Below are 22,968 nucleotides of genomic sequence, written 5' to 3'. Positions count from 1 at the left end.
ATGATTAGATCACTGGGGCAGCAGGCAGTCACTGTCAAGGACAAAGAGTGACCAAAGAAACCAAAGACAATCACAAGAGAGAACCCAGGAAAGCACCAAGCAGAGCCATGTAAGGGTAGTAAGCCTGGGAACAAATGACTTTATACATGTCAAGAGGCTCAAGCATATCTCTGAGTGCTGAGGTCAAACACAGGCAAAGGGTTGGTAAAATTCAGGTAAGCCCCACACGGTTTCATAGTCCTAGAGGTTATCGATACATCAAAGTTTAGTTCTCTACCATGTTAGCTCACTATCAAGTTTAGTTCACATCAAAGTGTAGTTCACAGTCACTAACAAGGACTTGAGTCATCACATGATACCCATTGCACACTGTCAATAGGCTGCCAAGAGCGATACGTTTTGGAAACACTTCTTTCCTAAAATGAAAATCTCACTGATGTCAGAGTTTCAAGTGGTAAATCTAGATCACAGGGGCCATCTTATTCTCCAGAGATATCAGAAGGCTACAGCATCATGCCATACACAGACACTTGCCTCTTAACAACTAATCCAGGACTTCAAATCACAGGTTCTCAGGGCCCAGAGAGGGCCAGAGTATATAGCAATTTTAAAATAAGAAGTTCTTTTGAGAGAAGCAAGTCTGAGGCACTGACAGTACCATTAAGAGATCACCCGTATCCTGCACTAGCCAGCTCCGAGCCAGATGAACTCTGCCTACGGAAATCGAACTGGATTGCCCGGATTTCTGATTGGAGCTTGATTCTCTTATTACCTTGACTATCCTTTTGGTTCCTGATCTGCAGTCCAAATTTCATGTTCATGATTCTTACTCGTGTTTAACTTCTGGTGTCTCCTGATTGGACATCTGGTAGCTAGCTCTGGCTTTGCTTCATGACTCCCGCCCTGACTCCACCCCTTCACCTCTAGCCCATGTTTTGGGCCTTGTTTTATTACTTGTTTTATTACTTTCTCACCGTTTACCAGGCCAAGCAAGAGGTCAAGCTGCATCTACATAATAATGAAGTACGTTTACCCTGGGTTTTACTTAGCTATTTTGTATGTGACTCTAAATATATCCATCTTGTTTGAACTAGGCTCCCTTCGGGGTGGTACTTTTTCATCTGACTTTTCTCTAACAGAAACAGTACACACTATCACAGGACACTCATTTCAAGATGGGACATGTTCCACACCCAAGGAGTAACATGGCTCACATCCTAGCTGGTTATATTCGTACAGGAAAAGCAGCCCTACAATCAGGTACAAATGAAGATAGATGACTCATAGCCCTGTGGGATCTAAAAGGGCAGATTATCCCTGGAAGACATTACAGAAGAGGTTCTCAAACCTGAATATGCAGAGAGTTACCTGGGAAGCTGGTAAAATGTAGATTCCTGGCCTCCATCCCTAGAAAGTCTAATTCAGTGATCTGGGTCCAAGAATCTGATGCAATTAGTCCTGAGACCACCCTTTGCAAAACACTGTACCACAGCAAGGAGAAGCCTGACAAATATGGGACAGACAAGCACAGTAATTAACATCTCCCTCCCCATCCTTTCTTTCTTAGAAGCCCTTATGCCCTTTACAGAAGGCAAGTCATCTGGTCAATTGTTTCCTAATACTCATCACTGAACAGCAGTTCAGTTCCAAGATCAATTTGTGTTTGTTTTAGTAAATGCAATGTGCATTTCCCAAGTTTCCATAAAGAAGGTATTTTAATATGTCTTTTGGATACGTGGGAAGTGGTGTCTAAGTGATATTTTTCTCTCAAACGCGGAAGAAATGCTATAAAGAAAAACATACTGTTGAAGTTACACACTTTTGTCCTCCCCACACACCTCCCCGCCTTAGAACATCTCCTTGGGATAATTTCAAAAGTCTCAGGATATTGCCCAAATCAAGCAAGTAAAAGATTTTCAATTTAACAGTAATCACTGCTGCTTTAAATAAGGAATGAAAATATCTATTTGATTCAGAAGAACTTGAAATTAGCTCCCCAGTAATATGTGTATTGCTGGTGAGGAGTATCTATACTTGAAAGCTCTGATAACTTAGGAGCCTGGCAGAACAGGAATAGGAGAGTCCAGAAAACTCAGCAGGCTGCATATTTGACCGGGTAGGCCCAGTTTCCCTGCGCCTGGCCCTAAGCAACCCTGGAGGGGGACCTGAGGAAAATCAGTTTAATTGGGAGGGTTCTGAGGGGATGGGATGCTTTTGGAATCTAAGATGACAGAAGATATTGATGAGCTATTAGATCCAGGGGGCCTGTCTGATATTTGAGATAATGGGACCTCCATTTGTTTCAGGACGATGCCTTCATTTTTGTACTAACATGGTTTATGGCTTGCAGGGGATATATGGACTGACGGATTCAACCATTAAGGATGTTAGAGCCCCATTCTTACTATTATTGTGATATTTGTGCGCGCTTGTTTTTTTCCTAGGAGGATCTTTATTTTTTCTCCCAAATCTCATAACTGGTTATACAGATGTTTAATTGTTTAATTGAGAGGAATAATTATGAATCACGATTTGTTTTTTCTTTTAAACTTTCCTATCTGAATCATTTATCGCCTTCATTACAAGTGTTTTAAATATTGTAAAGTTAAAGTTTAAAAAATAAACATTGCTGGTAGGCAAGCCCAAGCCCAGAAAAAGTCAGTTTTAAAAAAACATTAATGGTTCTTCATTGAGAGCTTCATACACTGGAAGCCTGGTGTTCTGCTAATTTACAGAAAAACAGACTTTAAATTCAGAATAAGGAGTCGAAAGAGTAGACTGAGAAAGAGACACACGGAGATTAATTCCAAAAAGGCAAAGGGACCACAAAGCTCAATGGATGGGACTATCAGAGGTCCGGTGACTTAAAATGTGAGGATTCCTGTTAAAAGCACAAGAAGTTAGGAATGTATTCTCGGGGAAAACGACTAATTAGGAAATTAAAGCTGAACTGCTGACCTAGAGCTTTGGAACATTTTTATCACCCTGCTATGCTTTGGGTAAATAAAGCAAGGAAGACAAATTTTATCCAGCTTATGTCTGCTGTTCAACTCTCACCCTTGACTACTGGAATGACTTTAAATATCTGCTCTGGAAAAAAAAAAAAGATACCACTTTAATTTCCGGCTCCATCCCCATCTGGCTAGGGAGACGATGAATTAATATTATCCTGTTTTGTCTTTAGGGCTTCCAATACCCCTGAGGACCAGCCCGTGGGACAGTCTGTTTGGGCAGGGACTCTGGGCCAGAATCCGAAGAGTGGGATTCAGGACAAGGCCAGTCCACGTAACACAGCTCAGAGCCATACAACACAACTTGCTCCGAGGATGTCGGGCACTGTGCTTCATTAGGAAACAAAATATAAGCTTTCCACACCATTAGGAATGACTTTAGGAGTGAAAGCACATAAGACGATGCCTCACCTCATCAACAATGCACTGCAGAAGCTGGAGAGGCTGCAATGGGAAAGAAGAAAGGAAAAAGTATTAGCCTCAATGCAATATCTTTACAGTGGAGTGGAAAGAAAAAATCATTAATGCAATAAAATATAGCAAGATTAATCAACAACAGCAAACTCTTATAAAAACATTGATGCTCAGGATGTTCTATTATTTCTAATGGTACCTAATCTAATACAGGCAGTTAAAGGTTTGCATTTCCTTCAAAATGCAATTTGCTAAGTTTAAAACAAGGCATTCAAGCATGCAAAGGAAGCAGCCATCAGGAAAAAGAAAAGTGAATTTTTTTCTGAACTCATAAAGCTTACCATTAAAGATCCCTGGTTTTTCTGAATCTGAAAAAAGGCAATATGTAATTAGCATGTCATAATCAAAATGACTCACTTGGACACATTATGATCACTGAGAGAAAATTATTGCATTGCTGGTGGCAATTTGTGGGCATGTGTTAACACAATTTACATAATGAAAATACACAAATGTTAATAGCTCGCTTCTCATTTATAGGCGAAAGTCAGCAGAATGTTAATTTCACACAACACTTTTTAGTACCCTCCAGGTTGTATTAGAATAGGGAGAAAAACCATAATCCATTTCAAAAGGCTGTTTACGATTCAGATATAAATAATGTTTTATATTGCTAGATTGTGAACACTGGGCTTAATGTTGCAATCATTGCTAATGTTATGAAGCTCACTCTTTTTAAATTAAAAACCGATTTATTTAAAATTGAAATTAAATCATAGTCAGAAATTAGAATTTTGGATTCCTGCCAGTGTCTGCTCACAATCCCCTATTTTGTGAAGAAAACTTTAATTATGTGGTTGAAGTATTTGTCTTTAACTCCAGAGTGGGGTGAAGATTCCACCTTTTCCAAAGTTCCTTTAGCCTGTCTCCTGGGAAGCAATGCTCTCTGGGAAAATCAAATTCATGCAAGTCTTACACTGTTTCCCAGGGAATAAAAAGCAGAGACAAGTGAATGCCTACTCCTAATGAACATTGTGAAGGCGGGCTGCTCACACATCGAACTCGGATAAGCCATATCTCTTAGGAAGTTATTAAAACGTGACACCAAATTAATAACACATCCAGTTAGTAACTGAAGTACTAAACACCTCAAGCCCCCCACCCCCCACCCCTGCCACAAATGACTGCAGATATCACAAACTCATGAAAATGGAATCCCAGGTACTAAATTTCCAAAAAAGGAAAATTTCAGAAACCAAGTATGGTATTGACAGGTCAGTTGTTTGCTGAGATAACAGCCCCAACCAGCTAGTAAAATATAGGGAATGTGGTAATTGGACAGTTGATCAATGAATTATGCAGGTTAGGGATGCCAACACCTGTGCAGTTCAAAATCCATATGTAACTTTTGACTCCCCAGAGACTAATAGCCGCCCATTGACCACAAGTGTTATAGATACCATAAACGATCGAGTAGCACATATTTTACATGTTATATGTAGTACATGCTGTATTCTTATAATAGAGTAATCTAGAGAAAAGAGAGCACTATTAAGAAAATCATAAGAGAAAATACATTTATAGTTATGCACTGTATTTATCCCCCAAATCTGCATATAAGTAGACCCATGCAGTTCAAACCCATGTTGTTCAGGAGTCAACTGTATTTTTTAAATTAAAAAAATTTTAATGGTGTCTTAAAAAGTTATTCCACGGGGCCCCTGGTTGACTCAGCCCGTTGGTCATCTGGCTTTGGCTGGGGTCATGATCTTGGGGTCCTGGTATCCAGTCCTGCGTCAGGCTTTGCACTCAATGGGGAGTTCGGCTCTCCCTCTCTCTCTTGTGCTCACTCCCTCTTGCAAATAAATAAATGAAATCTTAAAAAAAAAAAAAGAAATAAAAAAATAAAAAGTTCTTCCACGTATATTTGATCTGCACAACCACCATGAGGTTGGCAGGAATGATCATTTCTTTCTTTCTTTTTTTTTTTTAAGATTTTATTTATTTATTTCAGAGAGAGGAGCAGAGAGGAGGGAGAGGGAAAGGGAGAGCAATCTCAAGCAGACTCCTCATTGAACATGGAGCCCTAAGCAGGGGCTCAATCTCACCGCCCTGAGATCAGGACCTGAGCCAAAATGAGTTGGTCGCTTAACCCAATAAACCACCCAGGTGCCCCAGGGATGATCACTTCTATCTTCTGCTGGGAAGACTGGCCTCTTGGAGGTTGGGGCAGGCCCAAGGCTGCAGGGACAGTGATGCCAGGGCTTCTCCTATGCTCCTTTCTTTCCAGCGTCTGTATAGTATCTGTCGACAGTCACAGCATTATTTAAAAACAACTGGATTTATGGGGCACCCGGGTGGCTCAGTGGGTTGGGCCTCTGCCTTTGGCTCCGGTCATGATCTCAAGGTCCTGGGATTGAGTCCCACATTGGGCTCTCTGCTTGGCAGGGAGCCTGCTTCCTCCTCTCTCTCTGCCTGCCTCTCTGCCTACTTGTGATCTCTCTCTGTCAAATAATAAATAAAATCTTAAAAAAATAAAAAATAAATAAAAACAACTGGATTTGAATGTATTTATACTTGGTGTGGTAAAGTTGATAAATCATCAATTTTTGGCAGGTTCCTCTGAACTAGACTGCAAGCTTCCCAAGGGCAGAAACTATGTTTTTGTGTTTTTTCTTCTTTATTTTATTTTATTTTTTGCCTCCATATGGCTTATCAGCAGACCCTTCACCTAGTGCTTGAGTGTTTTAAAAAGCACTTTTCCCTGCATTATCCCAACTGAACACAGGGCCTACTCATCCCCGCTCTCCCTGGCCACCACTCCCTGAAACCGCTGTGCCCCAGTGACTGGTGGTTCTTGGCTGCTGACTTGGCTTCTTCTTGAATAGTTCCCATTGAATGCTATGCTGAATTACTGCTCCTTCCTCTAGTCCATGAGTACTTTCTGCATAATGCTCTTCCTTTAAAAAGGAAGATGGGTTAACTACCACCCCGGTGTGGTTAAGGACTTTGGTAACAAGCCACATCACCTTTCAGAAATCTTGAAAGGCCCAGGTCACTTCTCCTACGACAGGGGATCTCTTTGGTGTCTGATTTTATCTTTTCCAGGTACACACGGTACTCTTGCCCCACCCCTCCATTCTTCCTAAGATCGATCGACTTCAATAGGGGAGGTACTTGTAACAAACAAAGAATCAGAAATCCATTTCTGGCAAAGAGACTGTTTTTCACAAATTTCTAACAGTCAGGGGGATTACAACATTCTCTGAGGAAAACCATGCAGCAAACATTCTAAGTGAGATGTTTCAAAATAAATTCAGGAATAAATGGTACAACATCGTTCCCAGCAACACATAAGTTATCTGAAATGAGTTCAGGGCAAAACACTTCCTCATGAACTAAGCTCTCAGAGTCTCCACTTTGCCCAGTTCTGTGGGTTAAAGAAGACATGGTTTAAGATGACTTAAAATTTTACTATTTTAATGCTTTCTCTTTACTATGAGAAAGAGAGCAATAGCAATACCAAAGTCTTTTTTATGATCTTATAACAATACTGTGTTTCTCAGGTTCTTAAAGAGAGATGTTGTTACCAGGTTTTATTACACGGCTTTGATAGCTACATATTATATGAAATCATCTTCATAAATTTTGTATTAAGGTAGCAGTGCTAGTACCTGAAATTGATTCAAAATGCTCAAGATACTCAATTACTTTTTAACACTGTTACACAACGCGGTGACTTATATCTTCTATTTCACAAGAACTTCATGATGCAACATCATTGTAATTGATTCATTTTCTCAATTAAATAAAGCTACTGCACTTTTCTTTATATGAATGCCACACAGACCATACAGTTAGATATATTCTTTCCTTTCTCCATCTCAGATATATTGCCTTAAAGGTTATATTCTGTTCCTCTGTTTAATTCCACCAGAAAATTTAAGGCCACAGTTGTATTTTTCAAATTCTGAACTGCCATGGATGCGACTGTATTTATATTAGGCATATTTTTCACTGCTAATCTCTTTGTTGTTTACCTTTTTCAAGATCACACTGCTGTACGGGTGCAGTACCCATAAAACAGACCACAAAGAAGTCGACCTCTAGTCACTGCCTCTGCTTTGGCACACAGTTCATGGAAGAGGGAAGCCCTGCGTTTTATAGCACATTACAAGTGGTGCTAAGGGTACTCGACATAAAATGTTAGCTCTGTGAATGCCTCTCTTTATTCTAGGTCTGCCTTCCAAATGCTTTGCTGTGAGAGCGGAGTTCAGAGGAACACAGTAATATTGTTAGGGCTGATGAACTGCCTGTACCCCACAACATATGAAATGCCGTTTATAACTAACTCGTCCAAGTCCAGAGTCCTGCCTGCCCACTTTGCTGGTGTTGAGTTTCCTATGTGTAACCAGTACTCTGGGATAATGAACAGAACAATCATTGCTCCGGTCATTACACTTTGCTAATCAGTCTCCAGAACCAGTAGCGTTTGGTAAACTAATTAGATAAATCTCTTCCGTCTTCTGGGCACAGCCTTGCTTTTTTTTTTTTTTTTTCCTTCTTTAGCTATAAGACTTTAAGTCACACTAAGCAGGGATAGCTAAGCCTCAGTCTGATATAAGACAGATCCTTGTGTTTTTAAACGAGGACTGACTTCGTAACAGGCAGGTCTGGGTGTCAATTATGGGGTGTTCCTGCAGTAACACTTATCTTTTTTTTTTTTTTAAGATTTTATTTATTTATTTGACAGACAGAGATCACAAGTAGGCAGAGAGGCAGGCAGAGAGAGAGAGGAGGAAGCAGGCTCCCCGCAGAGCAGAAAGCCCGATGTGGGGCTTGATCCCAGGACCCCAGGATCATGACCTTAGCCAAAGGCAGAGGCTTTAACCCACTGAGCCACCCAGGCACCCAGTAACACTTATCATTTATTTCTTTGCAAGGACCATACAGTTGGCAATTTCAAAAGCTCCTGTGACACAAAAAATGACTTTGGGAGATGATCCTAGAGTGGAAAGTGCCAATGCATAAGTTTGCTTATGGGGCCTCAACTTTGTAGTCCATGACTCTATGGGAAAAACAGCGACTCTGGGAGCCGGACGCCCACTTCCCATCTCTGCAGAGGCGCTTTCTACACCCAGAGGAAAAGCTGATTTGGCCACCAGCCCTTTCCCTTTGACATTATGCACAGAAGCACAGTCAGAAAACGAAAATGATCCACCTATGTAACTTCAAGAAGACACCGGCTAGGAGCTTTCATCTTCTCTTTTACTCTCTAAAATTATGGCTTGCCCTGCAGCCCTTGTCGGAGAGATTTATGTGTGACTGAGGTCAGATCTTCCAATATCAGTTGACAAATTTTCTCTTTACATATTTACTGCTTTTCAGGCTTGTGTCATTTTCTCTTAAGCAGAAAAAGGAAATACGAAATTAAATGATATGGGTGGCATTTGTAAAGGATACCAGGGGTGTGTGTGTGCGCGGAGTGAACGGTGCCACACTCCGGCCTTCAATGTTCAATTCTATTTTTGTTCCACACCTCATGTTTTAGCAACCGTAGCTATTCTGCAGACTGTCTCTTTAAATCAGGTGCATTAAGCTTAACCGTGCCTAATATAAACCAGGATTAGGGTAAACGGATACTTACATTATAAATGAAGAATAATGACCTACAACTTTTCTTCTTAATGAAACTAGCTTCAGAGATGGTCTACTACCATCTATTCATTTTGCTATTAGGGAAACTGAGGTTAAAAGGATGCAGCGTCCAAGGTCATAGATAAACAGCCTGGCCTGGACCTGACTGCTGACTCAGGAGGCTGCCTCGTGTAGAGGAAATGCATAAATGAAAGTCAGAAAGACCCCTGGAATGCCCAGTCAGACCCCCATGGCCTCAGCAGCTGGTAATGGCATTCAATCTAATTTTATCTGGCCCAGTGTTGGGTGCTAAAACTGAGGGACACAACACCTCTAATCTGTTACAGCTTGCAAAACCAAAGTGCTCAAATCTCAAAAAGGCTTCAACAAGAGAAAATAAAAATTATTTCCACCTGACCACAAGCTAGACACACATTGCTTAGTACCACTAACTTACTGTAAGATTTCCTAAACAAAGGACTGTTTAAAAAAAAAAAAAAGTAGAACAACATGTATCCTAGTGAACCATAAATGGGAATTCTGATGAACTGATATTTTTAGATATTGAATACAGGATGAGACAAAATAAATGAATAATATATAATTACTAATAATATAAAGTGAACAAGTATAATTTACTCGTGCCATCATAGCTCTCCTGTTTATCAGACTCTGTTGTTGTTCAAGTTCTTGTCATGCCTGTAGTCTATTAGCATACCTTATACAGAACAAAACAGAAGCAAAATAGTAAGTCATGAAACTTAAACAATTAAGGACTTAAAATAAGTGTCAAGAAGATTTAGCAAGGAGCTACTCATGGCACCTTCTCTCTGCTGCCTTCGGGAATGATCAGTTTTTAAAAGCTAAAACCAGGGTGCCTGGGTGGCTCAGTGGGTTAAAGCCTCTGCTTTCAGCTCAGGTCACGATCCCAGGGTCCTAGGATCGAGTCTTGCATTGGGCTCTCTGCTCAATGGGGAGCCTGCTTCCTCCTCTCTCTGCCTGCTTGTGATCTCTGTCAAAAACTAGGTATCTTTGAATTTCACAAACATCTGGGTGGGACAGAAAGGCTCTAAGATGCCTAGAGGAGGGCTCAGCTCAGATGGGACCAGACAGAAAATCATCACAGCCATAAATTAGATCACTTGGCTCTTACCGCTTCCCGAGTATCAAGGACAATGCATTTTCACACAAGACACAGCAGCTGGAGCATCAAGGTACACTGTAACATTATTCATTTGTTGGGTCTGCCAGTCCGTGAGCAGGAAAGAAAGGACCCGACTGCCAGTCTACACTCTTATCCTTCATGTATTTAAAACTGACACAGCTCATGTCCGACTCCATGTAGGTGTACAGGAACCCTAGTAAATCATCCTCTGGGTGAATGTAAATTTTAATATTTAGACCTGAATTTCGTGAGAAAAGCAGGGGCTCAGAAACACAATTTAAAATGATCAATGTGAATTATAAAATTAACCCTCTCCCTAATGGTACAAGGCCTGGCCAAGACATCCATTAAGCACTTTCCTTTCAGATAAGGTTTAGAAGATTTTTCCTTTCAAAGAAGATACATTTGCTGTATCAAACTTTTCTTTTTGCTTTGTTCCAATAAAGGGTGATCTTATTTCAGAATCTAGCTTGGAACATCAGTTATGTGTGTATGTGGGGGGGGGGGGCGGGTGCAGCAGTGGGAGGAGATGTGGTTTTTTTGAGAAAGTCCTGCTGACCATTCCATTCTTTATGGTCAAATAAATCTGCTATAGCAAAAGATTTTTAAGGTGTCAAAATATCTCAAAGGTTTTTTTCTGGAGCTCTCATTTAGTCTGTATCTCTGTTAGCTTCAATCCCTCACATGCCATAGAATCCAGAACAATGTTAGAGGTCACCTGGTCTGACCCCTTGCTCCGTGTGGAAATTCACTTTATGCTCTTCCTGACAGGCAGGCATCCTGTCTTTGCTAGAAAACTTCCAGAGATGGGATTCCAATGATTCTATCCTGGGTGGCTTCAATTGTTAGAAGGTCCTTTCTGATTTTGAGTTCAAATATGTCCTCCTAGGAGATATGCCCATGGTCCAACACTATAGTGATTATGTCTAGTGATGGCAGTTCACATATTTGAAGACGGTTGTTTCTCCACCATGTTTTCTCTCCTGAATGAACATCCTGTTTTCTTCCTGGGATCATATGCTCTGACTGGTATGCCCTCTATTCTTTCCCCTTCTATTAATAATGATACTCTAATGACATCTCCCTGCCCTTAAATCGCCCATGTGCTCCCCCCCGCCCCAGCTACTTCATCACCAGCTTTATGGTGGGGCATGTGATTCAGGCTTAAATGAGTCAGCATCATCCAAATCCCCTGGGCTTGGGGAGCTAAACTGACCCAGTCAAACTGAAGCCTAGGGCAGAGAGAGACCTGCTCTTCCTTCTCATCGGGGAGCACATCGTCCTGGAGCTCCAAGAACCGGTCTTGGTCTGTGAAGGAAGAAGCCCACCAAGAGCAGAACCAAAAGTGACTTGTTGGATCAAGTTCTACTGAAACCCAGCAATGCTTATTTTGGGCCATGCAGTTCAATCAAGTCCCCTTGCGGCTGAGGCAACTTAAGTTGAGTTTTCCATGACCTGAACTGGAAAGCTGCCTGGGGTAGCCAGGCAGGGTTTCACATTCTCCACCACTGTGACAGCCTTTCTTAGAATGTTGTGTCGTGGGCATGTGTTCCTCACAAAGCAGAATACCCACGCCTGCACAGACCTCACACTGACTGGCTCGGTCACCTTGTGCTGGACATTCTACACCATTCAGCAGAGGAAACTCCTGGAGACTCTAAGTCCGTTCACATTTTTGATAGCCATATCACATGGCTGGCTCAATGAAGGGAAACACGGAAGTTTACAAATCCTGAACTGAGAAAGAATTACTTCTTTCCTATACTCTTCTATTTCTTATATGTTTCCTACTGATAGGGTATTCAGGAGGCAAAATGATTACATGATTAAACCAATGCAGAATCTAGACAAGTCTATTTTCCACCTGTTGCCTCTCCCTTGCAACAGATAGGAAATACAACATCAGCCTTTTGTTTGTTTGGCTCAGGAGAGGCCTGTCCAACACTAAGCTGAATCATAGACTCTTGGGGCCTAGAAGAATCTTAATTTTTTTGTCTACCCACCTCGATCTGATCCCTGAATCTCTTCTTCATGACACTCCTGGTGGACGGGGCTTTTGCCTGGACACATGCAGTCATGGGGAGCTTATGTCTTTGCACTGTCCCTTCTATCTCTTATTCCGGATCTACCCTCCTGACAGTACCAATCCATGTCTTGTCTTACGTAAGAACCCTAAAGTATCTTAAGACAACTTTTTGGAAGCTTTTATCCTTCAGATATTAATGCTGGCAGGACAGGGTGGAAATATGGACACAAAAGAAAAGGGGACAAAATTATTAACGTAAAGCCTAAAAATGTATATTGATTCTTTTTCCTTCTAATGTCTGCTTTGCCAACATGTAAAAAAGTCAAGTCAGACTAAATCACTAACTCATTGATTCATTTACTCACTCTCTGCCAGGCACTGTACTGGAGTTTAGGACCTAAAAGATGGATAAGCCACAATTGCTGGTCCACAAAAATGAGGGACTTATTTAAGGTCCCTGAAAATCAGGGTCAGAGCTAAGACTTGAGCACAGAGCTTGCATTCTCCTTTAAATGCCACTCAGTATTTGGATAAAATACAACTTGTTAGATTCAAGGTTAGATTCAAGGGGGACAGTGTCCCCCCAGAAAGGGATGTTTTCAGGCATTTTAAGGAATTCTTTCTTTGTGGGCTGACTCTACATATCATTGTTTTTTTTTTAATTTTTTTTGCCCTGATGTATTTGACAACATCGTTTGGCCTGCTGAGATTTTGAGATGAGCTGCAACTGTGGCCAGTACCTGTTTCGTAGAGGAACGGGAAGGAAAGAATCTTGAAATCTAGTCACATGTAACCATGTTACTTAACATGTGTCTTACTGGTTTGATTGTGGATGAGATTCAAAACAGGACTTAAAGGAAAGCAGCTATGGATCAAGAAGGAACTGAACACAGTTTGATTTGTGTTTCAGAATTGTAGGACACACCTTTCATGCTTTGATGTAAGTAAAATCTGGTTCAGTAGAGTCCAAGAGCGTCTTTGGGGAGATGGTGATGAGAAAGGTAGCTGGAGGTATGGGAAAGAGGAGGCTATTCATACCAGATGAAAGGGGACCGCGGAAGGATCTAGGCCAGCATTTTTCAGACTCTGTTTACCAAAGTTCATGTAAGATATTACTTAGACACGTTAACCAAAACTAAGAGAGCAAATCAGAACTGTCCTGGTGTTTGTGTGTGCAAGCATGTGTGTATGTGTCCAGGGGTGACTTACCACTGACTTCATGTCCTGTTTTCCCATCATTCTGCACTCACTGACCTAGCATACCTCTATCCTTTTCCAGATGAGAAAACTGAGATCTATTGTGTGTGTTTGCCAGGGGGAGGGGGAGTAAACCATATTCTGACAATGATTCAACTTGTCACCTGCCGGGTGTGTCACTTGTCACCTCCTGGTCCTCTCTGCCCTGAGTCAGTAGCGTTGGTGGCTGCCTGGCTAGGGTGGCAATGGGCCGTCCAAAGGGCATGGGCTGGAGGAAGGCCTTTAGCTGCCAACTTTCTCTTGTTTCCTATATTTTACCAAACTAGAACCAGGACTACAGTCACGCTCTCCTCATGCCCAGAAGAGTGCTCTTTGCAACCTGTTTCTGAACAGAAAGCAAGACAAGCTTCATGACCCTCTTTGGTCTTCTTCCCTCCTCTGGCCTCCTTTCCTCATGAGACCATTCTATACTCAAGCTTTCCTTTCCCCCTCCCCATGGCGCTCACCACCTACAGGCTTTGGCAGAGTGAGTCCACACTCAGTTCTGACTGGCTGCCTCAGTTTCCCACAATTCCTTGGAGCTGACACCCTGACCATGTGTATAGCCAGATAACTGCCTCCTTTCCTAGCTCCCGGCAATCCTGGGGACCCTCTTTCCACCTGGTGTGTCCCGAGCAATCTTTAGCCCTAAATGAAATCAGCTCTTTGCTCCTTTTAGGCAACCCATGGAGTTTTCAATGAACTTAGCTTGTCCATTTGATTGGCACTAAAGAGGGCTGGGTTCTTAGCATCGGTGGCACTTTACTGAGGAAGAATTCCCAAGCCCCCCAAGCATTAATCCAGAACTGTTAAACATCTGAAAAGTAATCTGTGCTCAAACAAAACTAGGGCGGGTCTGCCCCCTTTTTAACTTAGAGTCCCAAATCTACCCAAGTTTTCTATACTGAAAAAAGTGGTAAGTAAAACACTGGAGTACGGTCAGAACTGATGTCCTTGTTGCTGCTACCTTTGAGGACCACGTCCCCCCAGGGCCCTGTACCACCAGCAACTCTCTGGCAGACAGGGAGCACGCTGGGACAGTAACTTCCAACTCTGCACACACCAGCTGGAGGCAGTACTCGAGTGGACGGTTGTGCCAAATAAAAATGGCCATTTGGGATCAAAGCCTCTGGGTACCTTTCTCCCCACACCAACCTTCTAGGGTGGGAACCAATCTGGCCCCGTTGCTGACCACTTGGTCATCATGAGTGAGTCACCGGATGGCTATTGGAATCCCATTTCCTCCTCTATAAAATAGAAGAGTTGAAGGAGATCAGTGTAAGATCTTGTCACATTCTGAAATTCTCAGATCCCATGAAGAAGCAGACAGCACCCATGAAAACCAAAAGGGATACAGTGGAAGGGCTCCCAGACCACAGAGCCCCACTGGGGAGAGAAGATGGCAAAGTGGCCACCTGGAAGTCAGATTGGGCGCCAAATTCATGACTTCAAAGTTCAGTTCTATTTCTGGGCAAAGCCGATTATTTAAAAGTCACAAAAGAGTCATGGTCCCCAGTTACTGAACTAAAAATGACTAGTTTCTGTATATAATTCTATATATTATGTTTGTGATTGTGAATGATAAATTGTAAGTCGAAAAAGAAAGACTGTAAAGGAAGGCTCTTGTGGGATCAGAGAAGTAATTCATTTTAGTCCTATCTGGTGTGAGACATGAGACATGGTCATATATTTTCAGAGTTACATAGGTAAATCCCTAAAGTACTTCCTGGAAATATAACTAATACTAATATTACCTTGCTCTTGTTTACCCTCTTATATTTTTCAAAGTGTCCTTGTAGGCATTAGCTCATCTGAGCATGACAACTCCCTACCCCAGCAGTCTAGAAAATGTCCTGTGATGTGCCAAGTTCCTCAGAGGCATATGCCAGCTGACCTTGGGGGCAGAGATCTTAAAATGTAATGATTTCCAGCCTCAGACTGGCTCCCAGTCATCTCAAAGGGATACACGAAATTCTCAACCCCGATTTCATTACCTGGTCTCTGCACGATCTCCATCCTGACACACCACTCCTCTCCTCTACCCCTCTGCCCTCTCATTTCTACCTTTCCCTCCCGGTGCTCCTTTAAAAGTCACCTAGGGAAATTCTTCAAATGGGAGGGAGACGAAAAGAACAGTAGTAGTAGTGGTTCCCTACTGAATTTAAGTCCTGGAAGGCTACTTCATACAACATACTGCTTCAGATCTTTTTCTTTTACCAGATGAGTCTCCTTTTGACTGGAACGCCTGGAAGGTTCGTCCCCATCCTTTTAGCCTAGGAGCCTCCACTGAGGCATTGTCCACTCTGTGAAACCTTCACAGCTTCCAAAAGTGAGCTGACCTCTTCCTCTTGACGCCAGAGTGTACCACCTCCCGTAGGGTGCCTTTTGCATCAAGTGCCATGTGTTTGTTTTGTACTTATCTCTCCACTAGACTAGCCTCTTCGAGGGCAGGGACCACATCTGTTTCATGTTTGTACTTCCAGTGCTCAGTGCCAGGGCACAGTCCCTGTGATGACAAATGTGTGTCGAAGTGAACTGAGATGTACGTCATACAATAATTTAGGAGTTGCCATAAAATCAAACCAACATGGGGTTAGGGTTTTTAAAAAGACAGGGTGGGGGCGCCTGGGTGGCTCAGTGGGTTAAAGCCTCTGCTTACGGCTCAGGTTGTGATCCCGGGGTCCTGGGATCGAGCCCCCCATCAGGCTCTCTGCTCAGCAGGGAGCCTGCTTCTCCCTCTCTCTGCCTGCCTCTCTGCCTACCTGGGATCTCTGTCTGTCAAATAAATAAATAAAACCCATAAAAAAAAAAGACAGGGTTCATTAGCTTAGCTGGCTAACTGCATATACCTCAAATTAACAAGTAATTTATCCTTAGTGAAAAATGTCATGTTTCTAAGCTACCCATATTTTGGGCATTCCTTTTACTCCATTTTTGTTCTATTTTAGAGACATACTGGGAACCCACTTCCTACATCTGCAATAGGCAAGTAACAAGAAATCTCTTGATAAGCATAAGATAGATAATGAGTTACATGATTCCTGGGAAGAAGCAAATGTATATAAGTGAACATCTTCCTACCACTTAAATTTTACCTCCGCCTTTCTTTTTTTTTTTTTTTTAAAAGAGAGGGAGAGAGAGAGAATGGGGGTGGGGGGCAGGGGCAGACAGAGAGGGGGAGAGAGAGAGAGAATCTTAAGCAGGCTCCACACCCAGCAATGAGCCCCACATGGGGCTGAGCTGAAAGCAAGAGTTGGATACTGAACTGACTGAGCCACTCAGGCGCCCCTCACCTCTGCCTTTTATGGAACATGAAATCTTATTTTTTTTTTAAAAGATTTTATTTATTCATTTGGAGTGAGAATAAGCAGTGGGAGAGGCAGAGGCAGAGGGAAGAGCAGACTCCTCACTGAGCAGATGTCCGATGTGGGGCTCGATCCCAGGACCCTGGGATCATGACCTGAGCCAAAGGCAGATGCTTTGGCTCACTTTGTATGACTTTAAACATTACTATACTTTCTTCCTTCCTTTATTTATTTATTGTTTTCATGGGGCTTGAACTCATTACTCTGAGATAGAGACATGAACTGAAATCAAGAGTCAGGACACCCAACCGACTGAGCTACACAGGCACCTCTAAATATTAGTATACTTTAAATGTCTATATCCTAAATAATGAGAATAAAAATAAATTAAACATTCAATTCAACATTGAATATAAAATAATATTAAATTATCAAAATCAGAAGCATAGTCAAAGGCTTTTAAACATGAACAAAATTAAGTATAAAAACTAGAATTTTGGGGTGCCTGGGTGGCTTAGTGGGTTAAGCCTCTGCCTTTGGCTCAGGTCATGATCTCATGATCCTGGGATCAAACCCTGCATCAGGCTCTCTGTTGGCTGGGAGCCCACCCCCCCTCCTCTGTCTGCTGCTCTGCCTACTTGTGATCTCTCTCTCTCTCTCTTTCAAATAAATTTAAAAAATCTTTTAAAAAAATGAGCTCAAATTATATTAAAAAAACCCAAAAAACAAAAAACAAAAACCCCCTGGAATTTCAGCACTAGCTTTTGAAAAGTGTTTAATATTTTAAAATAGTTTTAAGAACATACGCTTTGTACTCCATTATGAGACAAATGCTCTATCTAGAATACAATTTATTACTACAGAATAAATGAATGTTTAAAAGACAGTCTGTCAATTGAAAACAACAACAACAACAGCACATTAAAATAGCAGGTTTCCAAGACAAGTTAAACAAAATATTTTCTCCTTGACAAGCTGCTTACATTTAAATGAAAACGGGGCAAATTTGGTCAATAATATGGATTGTATATAATAAAAAAGACCTTAGATCATGTTAATATAAGGATCAGAAAGCAGTAAGTTCAATTAAACCCACCCAATTATTTAGCAAACTTTCAGATACAGCAAATAAATTAATCTGTTTTAAATGAAAGTGCTCAGATAAGTAGCTTTTTGACCTAAGTTTCAGCAGCAGCAATCACAGCAAAGCAAGAATCTGCTGAAGCAAGGCAAAGCCCCCATATCAAACAAATGGTATTAGTAATCAAAAAGCATTTGCAAAACATATTTCCTTGGTTAGTAGCAGGGGGGTTCTGAGCAAACGCCACCTACAGCTTCCCTCATACTTTGATAGATGATGCGCAGGGAACCAACACACATTCCTTTTACCCACAAACGACCGGGGTATCCTGCTTTTAAAAGCAGGGTATTTCATTTCTGTACTATCTTAGGAAAAAGGCCAGTCATTATACTATTAAGAATGCATGTCTTTCACTTTTAAAATCTTCTATTATCCACTTACGTTGAACTTGTATTGGGATTTAAGAATGCCTCTTTATTGAGACAAGTAATACGTCATCATTTTGTTCAGCTAACAGGCCTGACAGACCTTGTCTCCTTCAGTTAAGATCAGCAGATCTCTATTTCGTACATTTGGTGGCAAAAGCTAGCAGAATAAATGAGAATTAGCCAATTGGTAGCAAAGGTTTTTAATCCCAAAGATCCGGACTTTCCTTCTACCTTAGCCTTAATTATTCTATTTGGCCAGATGATGGTATGTTCTTTTCAAGAAAAATGATCTCTACATATTGCAATAATTTATCTGAATGCCATTCTTATGTATTTTTAACAAATAACGTCGCCATTCACTATATCTCTTATGTTTTTGATCCTTTTCACTACTTATCATCTTCTTTATTTGAAGCAGATTTTTAACAGATAATCTTGATCGTTACAACAATATCTTGCTTGCATTTTATTCAAATAATTCTTAAAAACAGCTTAAAAAGCCGTTTGGAATAACATCAAGCTTGCCATCAATCAAACGAAAAAATTCCGCTGGCGGTTGTATAAACATCAGATCAAGTCTGATGTCTTCAAGGATTTCAGAGTGAACCATAAAAAACTCCATTAACTTCTGACAAAGAATGCAAATTAATCACAACATGGGGTGAAATGAAATTAAAGGCTCTTTTCTAATCAATGACAAGGCGGGATGAAATATTTGTTACTCTCTCTGCACTCAGACTGCCTGGGATGTTTGCGCTTCCCTCGCGAAGCCCCAAATGCAAGGTGTGAGCACAGATTCACCCGCAGTTGCCGTACGGCCCTCCTGCCCCCCCCAGAGCTATCTGCTTACCAGTCGTGGGGATTCACAAAACACACTAATCATCTGAATCTCAGGTGCATCCAATTTGTTATTCACACTCTCCCATGCCAGTGAAAAGCCTGGCGCAAACAGATGCACCGGGAACCCTAAATGACAGTTTTGGCCTCCGGAAGTACGATCACTACCACAAAATCTAGTACAGCCTCCAGGTGAAATGTCTGCAGCTCCATATGGAGCAGGGAAAATTAACAACAAGATGAAAATCACGGCAGCAGCGGGGAGTCGGAAGTTTTGAAAAAAAAAAAATGAAATTTAAAGATGAAGAAAGAGAAGTAATAAATTAATGGGGTGTGAAAACATTCAAAGCTTTACAATACCAGGGGCACTATTTGCTCAGATTTTTTTCCTTTTTTTAACTTCAGGTCATTTTGATGTAATTTATTAACCAAGATCAGGAATTGTAGCCAAAAGAACAACAACATTTGTATACACACAAAAGTATTTTAAATACATTTGTATCTGAGTTATCTTCACTTTCCTGTGGCATCCTGCTTACCAAATTTCCAAATGCCAGGGCTGGCGCGTCCCCTGAGAAGGCTCCTTAATGGATTCACTACCGGCTTAATGCAGGGCACCATTGTAAAGTTTGAATGAAGGATGACAATTTTTAGCAGGCAATCTTTTTCATTTCTCCTAAATTATGGCATCATTAAACAAACCATTGCCTACCATCATGTTTTTTAAGTCAACTGAATTTGGATCTAAAAGATGAACTATGCACAGCTCCAGTCCTTGTCCAGACCTGAGCATCTTTCCAGATTACTGATAATGCTCAACTTTTCAAGAAGTGGAGATACTTTCTGGTGGCGAGACGTTTAAAAACACAATTCTTCATGATCCTATTGCTTCGCAGTCACCCAGAATTTCATGGCACTGGGGTCGGGGAGAGCTCTGGAGCCCTCCAGACCCTTGGATCACTCTGCTAAACACACAGTAGGAAAAGCACTAGGGCTCTAGGGAACGGCCTGTCATCATCTACCATGGCATGGCCCCCGATGTTTGGCATTTCTCATCCACAAAAGAGGGCCCCTGGAGTGGAAAAGGCAAACCAGGAGAAGGGCTTGGAGGGACTCAGGGGGAAGAAGAAGGGTGGCATGAACAGCCAACCGCATTCAGAGTCCACAGAGCCCAGGCATTTGGTTAGCTGCCTGCAAGTCCTAGGCCTGCCCGCACCAACTCAGCCCCGAGGCAAGGGGCCTCACCTGTCCAGGCCTCAGTCTTCTCACCTGGAGGCTGGGAATAACAGTCCCTGTGAGGGGGATAGACAGCCTGAGTCAGATACAGGAAGTGATCTGAAGCTCGATGTCAGAAAGGTGAATGGGAGACATTGCTGTTTCTCTATCGTAAGTTGTAGTAACACGGCTGTGCACTTGAACTTTTTTCCCATAGAGTCCTAAACTGCATGCCAATGAGGCTATGCAACTTTAAGGCCTTAAAGGGAAGAAAACTAGACAGTGCTTCCCAATAACAAGTAAAAACCCAACTCACAAAACAATAGAGTTCCTACAGAACGATCATCTCAACAAAAAAATCCAGTCATTTGATCTTTATGGTGGCCCCAGGCCACCAATCTCCCTGATACATTCCTGACACCCTTCCCTCATCTGCATCCCCACTGGATACAGTGTGTCGCCGGCAGGAAGAGGCACTGCTAACGACACTGTCAGCTGCACTGATGCTGGGCCGGTGGAGGGACAAGTCTCCAAGCGGGCCTCTCCTCCCTGCTTTCTTCTTGGCTCAGGCCTTGCTCTGCTCTGGCCGCAGCTGGCAGGTTGCTGAGCACATCCTTTCTGCGAACTTTGGTTGACGATGAGAAATTCTGTTCTGTGCTTTGAGTTCAAAGTAGCCATGTCCTGGGATTGTTCTCAGCCCTGGACAGAAGGGATGCAAAACTCTGTGATCATGAGCACCTATGAAAGGTTTTCATGTGTTCAAGGACCAGACCAGTGGGTGACAATTAGGATGAAGCAGTCAGTCCTTGGCTAGGTGAACAGAACCCTGCTTTGACTGGATGGCTGTTTCTAAAGTAGTTAGTTTCCTATCACTCGCGGTATTCAAGCAGAGTGTAGATGACTGCTTCCAGAATATGGCACAGAGGTTTGATTCGATGTCTGTGATTCACTCCTGCCTACTACACTTGGGATTCCATGGAAACAACCCCACTACGGTTCAACACTGAGCAAATCGAACATTCCGAATGCCCCATTTATGGAGGGGATGCCATCTCACAGAGTGGGGGGTTCACGTGAGATACGAGGGGCCAAAAAGAAGGTATTATTCATAATCCAGTGTCTGGAATACTATGAAAATAAACATTGTTCCTCATGTACTTTGAGAACAAAGTGAAGGGCATGAAAGACATCAATACAGTACCCTTTCCCAGTCTCCAGTCTGTCGTGCAACACCAGTAAAATAAATGCCAACTCAACCAAACGTCACTGCTGATTCTAGCCAACGAAGCACACAAACTTCCGTTGAAAGATCTGGGAAATAGGCCTAATGGCATCAAAGCTGCTTCTATTATTTCAAATAAAAGTCCCAGTTTGGTGACAATATTCTAACACGATTCAAGGAATACGGCTTTCCCCCCACTCTGGCATCAAGGTTATTACTAACTAGGGAGTCCAGCACATTAGAATTTTCCAGCTTGCACTTGACTGATCAAGTAAACGTATACTTAAACATTTGAGAAAACAGAACTGCAAAGGTGTACAGCCTCCTTCCCAAATTTGACCAGAGCATCCAAATGCTTCATGTGTCAAACGCAACAGCTATCTGCATCTTAGACTCATCTCTTATCGAATCTCACTGGTTAATTACTCGACACATTAGGAATCTCAAGAACATAGCTATGTTCTCAATCTCTGGCACTTTTATGAGATGGCTTACAAGTTTTTTACTAAGCCTTCTCAGAGAGAAGACACGTAACAGTGTCTCTGCATTTGCAAAATTTTAGGGGATTGCATAAATTGGTCGAACAGTGAATTGTTTAAAAATTACTGACAGAATAAGAGGCTTACCAAGATAAATATTCTAATGAGCTATAAATCCTGAAAATGTGATTTTAATTTGATGGGCTACCTAGAGCTAAGCAGCAAGGCTGTATACACTAAAATCTGACTAAATGCTAGCATGCATGCCAAGTGATTACATTTTAGATTTTCTCTTTAAGGAAAAGATTATGTTTAAACAAAGAAGCCTACAAATTTGACAAGCGAGTGTAACACTCTTGAACCTAATAACTTAGACAATTTCTCTCCCACTCATCCGATGGCTTTAACTATAAAAGAAAAAGGATACAAAAGACACATTTCAGCAAGTGAAGGGTCTTTAAATGTCCACATGGGTACCGGGAGAATTTGCTTAAAACAGCTTATAAAGATGGTAGAGTGAATGAGCCCCATCCTATTATTCAATAACCATGTTTGTGATGCATCTGCATAATCTAACCATGCATAAATTAGTATGTGTAATACAACACTTATTTGCATAATAATAGCAAGTTAATAGATGCTTAAAAAGCAGAGACCAACACCACCTTTAAATCAGACATGCCTCCAGGCACTTTGGCCTGTACAGACCAAGATGCCAGAAAAACAGTGAGCACCAACCGGAGGAAAACAGTCAATCCGTGCATTTTTCATCCTTCTAGACATTTCACTTATTTCGCCCGGCACACACAAGGGAATCATTTTCCAACCACGAAACAGCTTTGTATTTTAAGTGCTAGCACCCTCCTACATAAAAATCTTAAAGAAATTATAAAGATTGTCATCAACAATGGT

General features: G+C 41.8%; 1 protein-coding gene across 10 annotated transcripts in view; it reads right to left on the bottom strand.

Moving 5' to 3' along the window:
* Positions 1-22,968, bottom strand: part of MAP2K5 (mitogen-activated protein kinase kinase 5) — a 261,852-nt gene that overhangs the window by 61,779 nt on the left and 177,105 nt on the right. For 6 of the 10 annotated variants that reach the window (XM_013059472.2, XM_013059471.2, XM_045067481.1 and 3 more), the window contains 2 exons: positions 3,767-3,793; positions 3,423-3,455 (listed from right to left, as the gene is read on the bottom strand). In XM_013059472.2, the coding sequence (XP_012914926.1) occupies positions 3,423-3,455; positions 3,767-3,793 (60 nt within the window). Of the gene's footprint in view, positions 1-1,368; positions 1,504-3,422; positions 3,456-3,766; positions 3,794-22,968 lie in introns of all 10 variants that reach the window. The other 4 variants (XM_045067483.1, XM_045067480.1, XM_045067479.1 and 1 more) reach the window with 2 other exon arrangements.

This window comes from Mustela putorius, unplaced genomic scaffold, assembly GCF_011764305.1.
Source record: "Mustela putorius furo isolate JIRA1106 unplaced genomic scaffold, ASM1176430v1.1 tig00003896_pilon_pilon_pilon, whole genome shotgun sequence".
NCBI lineage: Eukaryota > Metazoa > Chordata > Mammalia > Carnivora > Mustelidae > Mustela > Mustela putorius.
Note: the sequence above shows the minus strand (reverse complement) of the source record. Positions and strands in the feature narration are given on the sequence as shown.